The sequence below is a fragment of the Pelodiscus sinensis genome, chromosome 16 (assembly GCF_049634645.1).
Source record: "Pelodiscus sinensis isolate JC-2024 chromosome 16, ASM4963464v1, whole genome shotgun sequence".
Taxonomy (NCBI): Eukaryota; Metazoa; Chordata; order Testudines; family Trionychidae; genus Pelodiscus; species Pelodiscus sinensis.
Genome location: NC_134726.1, coordinates 19,510,601 through 19,523,631, shown reverse-complemented (window position 1 = coordinate 19,523,631; position 13,031 = coordinate 19,510,601). Strand labels below are relative to the sequence as shown.

The 13,031-nt window shown below is 41.2% G+C and overlaps 1 protein-coding gene across 1 annotated transcript in view; it reads right to left on the bottom strand.

Moving 5' to 3' along the window:
- XYLT1 (xylosyltransferase 1) overlaps positions 1-13,031 on the bottom strand; it is a 400,682-nt gene that overhangs the window by 281,091 nt on the left and 106,560 nt on the right. Inside the window, exon 2 of the mRNA XM_075899380.1 lies at positions 961-999. Coding sequence (XP_075755495.1) covers positions 961-999 — 39 coding nt within the window. The remainder of the gene's footprint in view (positions 1-960; positions 1,000-13,031) is intronic.

The following is a 13,031-nucleotide window of genomic DNA, read 5'->3' as shown; positions in this document are numbered from 1 at the left end:
TTTGGAGAAATTGGAAATGTATGAACTGGATAGATTAACTTGACTCATTTTCAGTAGGTCACTGCTATTGCCTTAGATGTCTCCCATGGATCACGGCAAATGGAAATCAATGCTGCTGTCCTTATTAGGAAACACAAGTCAAAGACTTGGTGACTTTGTAAAATCCCTTCTATCACTTTGACCTTTTGGTGCCAAGCATCTCCACATATTTGTTACCATGCAACGTTACGTAATAGCAGGAAGTCTCCAATACAATTGTATTTCTTAAAAGTAACAAACTGGCAGCCAAGATATTTACATATAGTGCACTGTCTGGGAAGCTGAGCTGTACAAATGAAAGATGGGAGATTCATATATTGAGAGTTATTTTTGCATTTAAAATGATGTTCTCTACTCTGACAAATCATGTGGTCCAGATTATGGATGTATAGTCGACTAACCGATTAATCAATAAGCAAAAGGATACAGGTTAATGCTATAGAGGTACACTCATTACCTTCCCCCTCCCACAACCAGTAATTTTTTTAGCAGGCTGACCAGCAGCAGCAGCCCAGCTCAGTCCTGGCTCACGCTGGGTGGGACCTACCCCCTCTGTGACTGCATTTAAAGTGTATTAGGAACCAGACTGGCAGGCAGCCCAGCTCAGTTCTGGTTCATGCCGGGTCCAGGAGCACAGACTCTGCCCCCTCTTTATTAGAGGCAGCAGCACAAAGCAACGAGCAGCTGGTCTGCAAGAGGAACTGGTTTTTAAACCAGCTTCCCTCGCAGACTAGCTCCCACCTGGCAACCCGTGCTGCTCCTGGCCCCACTCCCAGGGAATATAGAATAGTCAACTAACTGTTAAGAATTCATGAGGTTACTCGACTATTCAATTAACCGATATTTAACAGCCTTAGTCCAGATTTCAATTGAGTGAACATCCTACAAGTTAAACAAATAAAAAGGAAAAACAGTACTAACCTGGGTCTCCAAGCCAGTGTAGGGACTAGGAGGCTGCTCCTGTAAAGAGAAAACAGAAGGAAACTGTGACACAGTCTATCAATTATGTTCACCATTTTTATAAGACCATAATATATTTTGTACTAGGTGTGTTTTATAGCATATTAACTGAAAACTCATAATCTGCTGAACATTATTGCCCTGATAAATTATGTGGGGTAAAACATGCCCCAAGTTTATAAAAGCAGGCATAACCAAGTTTTTCATAGACAAAAGACACAGTGTCACCACAGCAAGATATCAACATAATCAAACAGATTATGATAAGCTACCATCAAATTTAGTCACCATTTTTCGCAGGAAGAAGGATGTAAGCAAGAACTTTACATATTATCTTTGGGAAATAGATGGAGGTCCAGTGTAAACAGACTGGCTTTCACCTGAGCCCCAGATGGCAATAAATATCAAAGAGTGGAAAATGGTGTAAGAAGAGAGCAGAGGTCGGCAACCCCCAGCACACATGCCATAGGCAGCACACAAGCTAATGGGGGGCTGGAGCTCAGTCCTGCCCCGCCCCTCCTCTCCTGCATAGTGAGAGCCTGCATTGTCACGTGAGCCTCGTGGTTGGTGCACAGCTGCAGAACCAGCCCGGGGGGGCAGATGGGAAGGCTGCTGATTGGGCTGTAGAAGTGGCCAGCGCACAGCCTCAGCACCAGCTCCAGGGGGCAGGCAAACAGGCTGCAGACTGGGCTGTGTGCCAGCCAGCAGACTGGGCTGTGTGCCAGCCAGCAGTCAGTGCTCTCCCCCTTTTCCACCCATCCAACTCCATTATAGAAGTGATCCGGTGGAAGCAGGAGTGAGTCAGTGAAAACAGGTGAGATGCTGCTGCTGATGCTGGTGGTGGTGGCACATTGGGGTTCAGATGGGCAAGCTCCAGGGGCTGGGGGTTGGGCCACGTGGGCTGCTCCCTTCGGCAGTGGGGCTGAAGCTGGGGTGAGGGGCTGCTCCTGGGTGGCTGGGACCAGGGCTTGGACCATGTGGCTGGTCCCCTGGTAATGGAGCCGTGGTAGTGGGGCAGAGGCAGCCCAGAAAGCCAGCTGGGGAAGGGGGCAGCACGTGCAAGATTGCATAGGGTGAGTGGGGGAAAGAATGGGTGGGTGGGTGCTGGAATTGGGGTGAACTGGAGGCAGGGAGGTAGTCTGTTTGTGCTGTGAGGTAGGGGAGGTATGGCTAATTTGTGCTTTTGCTGGGAGTTAGGACAGGACAGACAGCTGGTGTCTGCTCCTTTGAGAAGCAGGATTTTATCCCAGCCTCCACCTGGGCTGGGGAGAGCAGATTCCACAGAGGTGGGTGGGTGCTGGTATCTGTGTGGTGAGGTGAACACAGGGGACAGTTTATTAGGGTGTCTGAACATTCAGTGGCTTGTGTTCTGCTTAAAGTATCAAACTATGAGCCTGAACTTGGAGAACTCAGCAAGGCAAAGCAAGGCCAAGGATCACACTAAACGGTACAATCTGCTTCTTCATTTATTAAGCAGGACTATTACAGACTTTAAAAAGTGTCACCGGCACTTGGACCCGTACATACAGCTGAATAAGTTAAATCTCAGCACACCCCTTCTGAAAGGTTGCTGACACCTGGAATAGAGGATACATACAACATCTCACCACTCTCTCTCCATCTCCACTCATGGCATCTATAAAACGTCTGAATAAAAAAGGAAACACTACTGAACTGGGATACAGGTGCTGGTTGGGAGGCTTTTCGGCCAGTACAGATTTCTATATGCATATAGTAAAATAAAACCTTTGCCCTGAGTCCACTTAGCTTGCTATTTTAGGTATTGGTTTGCAATTTATCTTTTTATTTTCTTTCTAACCAATTCTGATGTTTATGACTCATTACAGGTAGTCATTTTCTGTAGTTGATACAGCAATGGGAAACCTATGCCAATGTGTACGCTGCATGAGTGGCCATCCTGCATCTCAGTGGGATGCAAGATTATCATAACCAAGACAGTCTTCTAGGATAGTGTAGCTATCTATGCTTCTGGGATTCTGCATACCCAGAATTTGCGGGGTGTACTGATAGCAGTGCTTTGGGCCCTTGGCAGAGGAAACACACAGCTCTCACACTCAATGTTGTGCACAGTCCGAACACACACCACTTCACGTGACCTTGCTTTCCACTTTTAGTATAACCAGTAGGAAAAAAAGCTATGCACATAGAAACCAGCAGAATTTGGCAACCCTGTGCCAGGGCAGCAGTAAACAATCATCTCACGGGCCACACATAGATCCCCAGTGGACCACATGCAATTCTTGGGCTGCTGGTTGCCCACCACTGAGTTAATACATTTGTTTCATTACTTTATCGAAGCTATTGTGTGTTTGGACGGAACTGTTTGGAAACCACCACTTGAGATGACAGATTCTGTGTATATCATTTTCCTTTGATGAAATGATGAACTTCCTGTAAGTTTGTATTGTCTAGAAGAAAGTTGAGAAATACAAGATGCACATTTCTGGGGGACAAGGCTGGGACTGGGAATTTGCCTGTTTCACTCTACAATACAATTCATGAGAGACTGGCAGAGCATCCATATCACATTGTTGGGAGTGATTTTGCATGCTGGAGGCTGTGAAGAGTGTCAGGAGCTATAGCTCTTATAGAAAAGCAGTGTAAAAGGCATTCCAGGCTGGACTGCAGAAGGTACTCAGCAGATCAGTAGCATCCCTGGGAAATGTCACAGAAACAGACATTAATCTTTAAAATACCAAAAAGATGGAACTTTTTTGAACTGTTTTTACTCTGCAAGATAAAACAGGTGTTTACGCTAGCACAGAAGTCTCAAATGTTCTCTTCATAAGATAAGTTCCTTTTAAATACACCTCTCTTCCACTCCCATAAAAACCATATGGCAGCTATAATATTTGCCTGCTGAGATAAAAGTAATATTAGAAGAGTATTAAGGAGAGCACAGATTTCAGAACAGATTCAGGGTCATATAATAAGTCTCCTATTTTGATATTTGTATTTTTCCTGCTCTGTTCTATTTTTGCATTGCAATGCAATTGATTCCTGTGCCATCTTTAAAGTTTTTGAGCTCTTTCGTAAAATTAACTAGAGACTTGGCAGCTTGTACAGCTGTTTGGAGAACGGAAAACATTTCTCACATAATATTTGTGATTATTCCCATTTTTAATCAAAATTTCATTCTGATGAAGTTATCCAACTAGCTTTAATAATGTGTCAAAATATTTAAATGTTCATTCCTAGATGTGTAGTGTATATCCTCTTTTGTGCACAAAGAAACCTTATCTCAACTTGGCTAGGGGACAAAGCTCATTAATGAACTCCTAAATATTATAGCACAAAAACTGATTATATGGCCAGTTAATGGACAGGCCATTGACAGAAGCTACATTATCACTAGACTTTCCAGAATTAGACTAGATGTGGATTTTTATATAATTTTGGTAGATAGTATTGATATTTATTTTTAAGCATTTGCTTTGCTTTTTATCAAATTTTAAATTTTCATGGTTGTGAAAAATTATGGGGAGGTCCTACAATACCAATCTAATCTGATTAAGTGTTGAGATTAAAAATTGTAAAGCTTTGTAACTGTTAAAACACAAAATATCAACTTTACATGTCAAAGTATACAAAGTAAATATCTCTAAATCAAACTAAGAAGTCCTTTTCCTACTTCTGCTTATTTGTAAATTTCAATTATTATCAGTGGAGTTTTTTCATCGGTTTCTGTATGTGCAGTGAAAAAGACATTTAGCGATATTCACTGATTTTAAAAAATCCCAATTCGTTTCAAACCGAGTAATTAATGTTCTGGGACAAACTTTCAAACAAAGTATTTAAAGAAACATGTATGAAAGTACAAAGGTAAATACACTTTTTAAAGCTTCAGTCCTGCTGGTCCACGGTATTACTGCAGGGTCTCACTTTCTGTGTTACCCTGTTTAATTGGAAAAGCTAACCAAGTGGAACCAGGTCAATGGTGTTTTCGCTTCAATCCATTATGTGTCTGTTGAAATTAGAAGACTCAAGTTGGGAATAGAATAAATTCTGGTCTGTCAGTAGATAAAACCTCTCTAAGGCTTTGTCTACACTGCAAGTTTTTGCGGCAGAAAATACGCTAATGAGGGACTCATTAGCATAAGTTGCTATATCATTAGCGTATTTTCTGCCATTTCTTTTTGTGCAAGGGGGTTTTGCGCAAAAAGAAGCACTGTAGCCACTTCTGTTTTGCGCAAAAACCCTGTTTTGCGCAATATCCTTATGCTAATGATATCGCAACTTATGCTAATGAGCCGCTCATTAGCATATTTTCTGCCTCAAAAACTCGCCATGTAGACGTAGCCTGAGGGCAAGAGCATTTTTATATCCCAGGACACTTCAGTTAGATTTGATTCTTTTTTTTCCTGCAGAGCTACAGTGTGTAACAAGTAGCTAGCTTCCTTTCTTTCTCCCTAAAGACTATACATAATGCAGTAAACATATGACCATAGGCAGTTTTGGGTTTAATACATTTTTTTAACTGTACTAATGAAGAAGCCCTTTTTAATCAGCCCAGAATGAAAACTACCAGAGCACAGAGAAGTCTTGTAGCCATCTGCCTCTCTTTTTCTCACACGATAAGTAAGTTATGTGATCTTTGCCAGCAGCTTATGCACAGCTGAGAAATATCAAGGTCTGGCCTCTAATTGAACATCTAGTGATCCTATCAACATATCCAAACACTGGAGTACAGTTACTGCATACACATGGATGTTGTCGGACCACAGATCAAATGATACTAAAAGTTGTAGGAGATGCAGAAACATGGCTGGTATCATGAATGATTTCAGTCAGTTAAATTAGAAAAGGCTCTTCTTTAACAAAAAGAGTTCTTCTGAAGACTGGCCCATATTTTCTAAAAAGGAAATAACCCAGATACACTAGCCACTGAATACATCCATTTATCGTGCTCATCTGTTATGAACTGAGGAGATCAAATTAATTTTTTGTGAAACTGAATTCTAAGGAAGTGATGCCAGTGATAAAATCAAGCACAGAGCCTATAAAGTACCTCTCTTCTCTTGATAATTGGGTCAGAATGAGTTCTGATTATTCTGAATTTTTATCTTGTCAGATCTACAACAAATCAGAGACACCAACTGTGACACTACACCCCATATTCTTCATAGAAATATTGTTATAATTTTGACTTTGATTTGTTTTATGCAATGTGGGTCATGTAAGATATCATTGGAAAGGTTATAACTTCCTGAATATGATTATCCTATTATGCATTGTTTCTGTGACTGAAGTTAGGAATAGTGAGTGTGTAACAATTACAACTGAGTTTTCACCTGGGGAAACCAACTAGACATTAGACATTATTCAGTGAGCCTGAATGGGCCACTAGGGAGGACAGTAGGACTTTGAAGATGCTAATCTCCCACTTTCCTGAGAAGCTTCCTAGGATGCTGCTTTGACACTGCAAGATCACACCATCATGTCACCCTGTACTGGACTACATCTTGGACTGTTAGGATTTTTCCACTACAAGGGGTGGGGATCAAGCCGGGAAAGAAAGGATTATGTAAATCCTATTTAAAGCTGGGAAGTGAAATAATCAAGGTTGGTTCTTCTCTTCGTGGAATCTCCACCCAAGAGGGCTGTTCTTAGTACTTAGGACTGAATACAGGAAGAAAGGGACTGGACTCAAGATAGAAAGGCAACTGGCCTATGAGGGAGTCAATTAAAACAACATCTATGGTGAGTGAATTAGTATTTTTAGTCAGTTTCTGTTATGCATTCATCTTAGTTTGCATGATTGTTTTATTTATTCTGTAATCTGCTTTGATCTGTTTGATCCTTATAATCACTTAAAATCCATTCTTTGTAGTTATCATAAACCAGTCTCTTTCATTCACGGGGGGGGGGGGTGATGGGGCGGGGGGTGGCGGGGAGGGGGGGGGGAGAGACACGACCTGTACATATCTTCCTCCGCATTGACAGAGGAATTGGATTTCATGAGTTTATGCTATACAAATTTCTCTGCAGCACAAAATAATACAATTTTGAGTTTGAACCTAGAGGAGATGTGCACTTGAGCAATTCCCAAGCCAAGTCTTCCCACACTGAGCTGATCTCAGTGTCTATGTCCGACCCTACATGTATGTGTGCTAGAGAAGGCTAGAGATTCTGGCACAGCAAAGACAAGGTGAGAGTGCCCAGGCTGGCAGAACAGATTGGCTCAGTGGGACCCCAGTACCCCGTTGACAGGGCAACCTATCACACCAACAATATTGAACTGAATATATGCTAAAGAACGAGAAAGAAAGAAATTGGAAATCCAAAAATAACTTTTAAAGTTAATAAGAGCAAATTATTACTTTTCCAATTAAACATACAGGTTTCCCTTTGGGATATCATCTGGATTTTCTTAGTCACTGAAAGTAACATTGCAGACAATAGTTTTTTGGGGTTGTTTTTTGAAAATGCAGTGTTGGCTTTTCAGTTAGAACTATAGCACCATGAAAGGGTCCTATTTTAAAAGCCATAAAATAAAGCTATATGAATAGCCCAAAGAGTATTTTGGAAATTATTAACCTCTTGTTATTTTAAACAGCAAGTTAGACAAATACCTGTCAGGGATGGTCTAGGTACATTTGATCCTATCTCAAGCATCAGACGGGACTTATTGACCTCTGAAGGTTACTCCTCCTGGAATGAGGTGTAACAGGTCATTCGAACTAACGACTTAATTCGAATTACCGTTTAACTGCTGCGTGTAGCCGCGGGAAGTTAGTCTTGACTAGTGGCATTTAAAAATGGTGACCGGACGGGAACATGCAAATAAAGCCCGGGATATTTAAATCCCGGGCTTCATTTTCAAGTTCGAATGCCTACATTAGCCTCCCTAGTTCAAACTAGGGGGCTAGTGTAGACATACCCATATTGTCTGGTTAGGCACACTAAGTAGCCTAAAGGACATTGGCAGTTCAATTGCCAATATTCGCAGAGAAGTTAAGTATTTTTAAATCTTTTTATCTTTTCAATGTGCCTACCTGCCATGATGCAATATATAGTATTTGAGATGAAACAAGTTTCACACAGATCTTGTTACCATAGAGCTTACAGACACACAGTTCATAACTACCCTGAATATATGTTAATTTTTCTCTTGTACTACTGATTAAAAAACTGACCAGCTTTGAGGACAGTATGTGCTAGTTGGCCAGCTCACTAGAACTACGTGATCATGGAAGCAAAATATGAAAGTTTTTAAACAACAGTGATAGCAGGAAGAAAAAAAACTATTGTTAGCTGGCTCATAAACCTCAGTATGCCCTCACACTGTCAACCATGCTGATGTTATTTGAATCTCCAATAATACTAAACGTCACTTCTGGCAGCTACTAGGTACATGTTTTGGAGGAAGAAAATTCCTGGGATAGCCAAATCTAATGCAGCTGAATTCATACACACTTCAGAAACGTATCAGTTTAAAAATACATTCACTGCTTACCATCAGATCATCCAGCACACAACAGAAGTTAAAATCAAATGATTGTGCAGATATGCATGCAACCAAACTACTTTGGTAGTCTAACAAACGATTAGCACGCAGCTTGACAGCTAGATCCATCTCCTGTAAAATCCCTCAACACTTGCCTTCTAAATCCAGAGCCAACTGACTTACATGGGCCTGTACAAGGTAAGGGCTATAGATGGTAAAAGGCCTGCCCAAGTGGCCAACTGCACTAAAAGGAATGAACACAGGAGGCCACATAATTCAGCTGCTCTTCTATATACAACAAACTCTGCCTCACTGAAACAATATACAGTAGACTTCCGATAATCCAGAACCTTTGGGACCTAGGTGGTGCTGAATTATCGAATATGCCAGACTATCAGGAGGTACTATAAACTGGTTTTATATATATATTGTATGCAGGATATACTGTATATAAAGTGTTTTTAACCCTTTTTATTGTACATACTGTATACAGTAGACAGTATCATTTTAGTTTTTTAACCCTTTTTTACTCTTTTCGCTTGGTTCAGCTGCTACCGCTGCATCCTTGTGACTCGTTTTTTGGCGAAGATCACTCACTAGGCTCTTGCCATTTTGATGCTGGACTATCAGGAGTGCCGTACAATTGGATGCCGGACTATTGGAGTTTTACTGTAGTACCCAGGTCAGTAACTAGTCTAAAAATACTGAGATTTGTAAGAGTAACCCCCTTGTTTTGTCTCTCAGGGCCCTATCCTGCTTCTACTTTCCACTGATATAATTTGACATTGGTGGAGTTCCACCACATTTCATTGATATTGATGTGGGGGAGAATTTGGCTGAAAAACAAAGAACACAGGAAAAAAGGAGAGATCTGTTCAGCATGGACAAAGTCAGCAGCAGGAATAACAGTAATCAGTTCATAGCCTCATATGTAAAAATCTGTTCACTCGCTCTCCTTTTCTTACATCCTTGTGACAAGACGGTGTGGTTTTTTCCACTTTTTGTGTACGTATTTAAAAGTGGACACACACACACACACACACACACACACACACACACACACACACGAAGCTGTAGGAAACAGAAAAAAAACAATATGACAGGATCGTTTTCATAACACTGAACAGAGTTGGTTTCTACATTTCTCCTTGTAGCCAGCTGTCTTGTTGAATTGACCACACATATTCAGAAATAATTCCTTTTGTTTTCAAGCAAGTACGTAATGACCCTGAAGATAAAGGCAGATGATTCATCCCAAAAGATGAATACAACTGCTTGCAGCTGAAAGTCATGGGCAAGAACATTATAGTAAATGCTATAATACAAGGTTTTTTTATCCCACACCACAATTACATAGGCCACATTCACAGGTGTCTCAGGCAATATGTGAAAATTGTAAGAAACAAACTGGATAAGATAGCAGCAAAACATTACCATGTGAAAAAAATAATCTCCACTTCTGGTATGATCAAGTTCACATACATCAAGGGAACAGTAATTTAACTGAGATAACAGGCTCACTGAATGATTTGCATATTAGTAGAAGTCTGTCAAGGACTATAAACTGTGAACCAATTCTGAACTTTTACGGCAGTGGAAGTCAGAGTACAGAGTAACCATCCTGACTTGCACTGGTCCCAGGCATAACTAAAATCATGGCTCTGTAAACAGAATTGTTTAGTCTTTGAAAGCCAGTACTATACACACGTCAGTACTGTTTGAAGACTTTGAAAAGCATGGGCAGTCGGTAACGTAGGCAAGGGAAAGCAGAGCCTTCCCCAAACTACCTAAGGCTGGGGCTGCTGCCAAGGAAGCCTGGAACCACGGTGTGGCAGCCCGGCTCTCCCCAGCCCCTAGGGAAGGCACCCCAGCTCAGCAGGCTGGATGCTGGGGGAGGGGAGGCAGGGGATGGGGCCACTGTAGGGCAGCACAGCTTTCCCTGGCTGCTGGGGAGAGCTGGGCTTGAGAGATCACAATAGCCCCGGCTCTCCACGTGGCCAGGCAGGATTGGGCTGAGGGTAGGCAGGGACTGGCTCCTTGAGCAGGGCCTCAGGAGAAAAGGGCAGGGCTGTGCCTTGCCTTCCCCAGCTGGGCTATCACCTGACACCCATGTTGAAAAGATATACAGTATGTTTGGTCCACAAAGAGAATAACTGAATTTTCTAAAGCCCCCCCCCACACACACACACACCCTCTTCAGACCTCTGATTTTTCTGCATTGCTTCATGTACTGCAGATTGACAGCATCATTAACACTGCCAGCTGTGTCATTTCTTGTGGAAAAGAAAGCTCCTACATGAACACTGTCACATGGAAGTACCCCTCTCTTCAAAAAGCAGCTACTTATTGACTTTGACTCTTTACTCTCTGCTGTGGTTTTGCTCTGCCCTTTTAAATATTCTTTGTAACTATGAAAAAACTTGGTGAATTTAACCCATTTCATGCAAATCCAGAAAGGGTCCACATAAACATTGGTGCCTTTTGAATATTGTGTTCTTTTTCCTCACTAGGGTCTCACCATTATGACCCTAATGTGATAAAAGAACTCAAAATAGGTAAAAACAGCATGTGAATTTGCTGCCAGAGGACTGGAAGCTGTAGTGAGGCTTGAAGTCTGGCCAATTTCCTACAGAACTGCTTGACTCCAATAGTAATGGAAGAAAGTTTCCATGGCTTCAGCGCAAGGAACAAAGTGGAACCCCCTAAAACTGAACAATACATAGTAAAGACTTCCTTGCTGGAGTAATGGCCATAGACTTTATCCAGTTCCCACTGAAGTCAATGGCAAAACTCATTGATTGCATGAAGACAATGTTCACTAAGTATAGGACAGGCCCCATACTTGGATGAAAGACTGAAATTAAAAACAGAACACTTCTAAATATTTTTTTTTTCATCTGCTTCTGCTGCGCTAATACCAAATGCCTTTTCTGGTGCCTAGATCTTGGATTCTCAAACTTCATTGTTTGCAACAATACAAATTACTACATATTGCCAAGAGGGGGGGACCAAACCCTGGGCCTGGCCCAAGTTCCACTGCGTGGGTGGGGGAGTAAGCAGAAGGCAAAGCCAAAGCCCCACCAACCTGGGCAGGCTGAGGAAAGGGCCAAAGTCTAAGGGCTTCAGCCTCAGAATTGAGTCCCACCACCCAGGACTAAATTCTTTGGGTTTTAGCTTCAGCTCTGGGCTAAAATTTAGCATGTCTAAGCCACTCCTGGCAACCACACTAAAATGGGGTCATAGCCCACTTTGGGGTCCTGACTCACAGTTTGAGAACTGCTGGTTGACTATGATGCCTGGGGCGGGGGCCAGAGCCAGATCGTCAACGGTTACAAACTGGCAAGTTCTGTTGATAATATCAACCATTGAGGATTTGGTTCACAATCATTAGATAGTAGATAAATCAGGCAGGCAGACATTCATTACAGTTTGGCCTACAGTTTCAATTTTGTAAAAATAAGCTTTTACATTATAAAAGAACAACGGCTATTTAAAAACATTATTTAAGGTAACTTTTGCATTTAAGCAAATAAACCTGTGGTGTCTGCAACCCACACACGCCAGCACTGAGAATTTAATTTGTGAAATTTACTATAAATAAGCCACTCCACTGATTTCCCCTTAATTGAGAAAAATTAGAAAGTTAACTATCAGTATGAATGTATTTTTACATTCTTCATAATGCAAAGTAGGTATAGTAACATTGCTAAAATGAATGTGTATGTGGTTGGAAAATTTCTGCCTTTTTCTCAATACATAAAAATACCAGAAAAGAAATGTTGCACAATATTTTTCAATGAATATTTTCTATATTCCAACTGGCTCTCTTATTTACGAGATATAAAAAGACTAGTTCTTCACTTCCTTCCACTTCTACAAAAGGTACAAAGTATTTCACACCATCTTTGCACTAGGGTTAATGACTGCATAAAGTTTAAGGCATTAGAAAAATCAGGTCCATAATTCTTAAGTTCATCATTTCTCTATTACTGTTAAAATGCAATCACAGTTTTCACCATTCAAGTTACACTTACTTTTTATGTCCATCGCCTCCTTTCCACTTAAGCTATTAGATAGACATATGATCTCAGAGTGCTCTTTTAAATGTCACATTGCAGTTTCTAATTCATCATGCTGGTCATTCTAAATAGGGTTCAGAAATAATGGCCAAGTGGCACATTTGCCTGCTTGCTATTTGGGTTACACCTCTGCATCAGATAAATAGTGATATTCACCACATAGGATTGTGAATCTGGCGCCTTACACCATCTGACATCTGGTCAGTCTGGCACTACATTTATTTTAAATTTGACATTAAATAAATAGTAGCAGAAATAACACACAAAAACCAGAGCAAGAACAGAAAATTGCTCTTCACTTTATGGACTAAAGCACTCCTTGTCTTTGCCGTTTGTGGTTAAAGGTACTACAAATACTCTTGGCAGCAATAGCACACTTCCTGCCTAGTGCACACAACTCAGCGTGCTGCAAGCTTATTGTATAGTCATTTGTGTGCCTGTCAAATAGGAAGTTATCACATCACTGGGCCAAAATGAAACAGCCA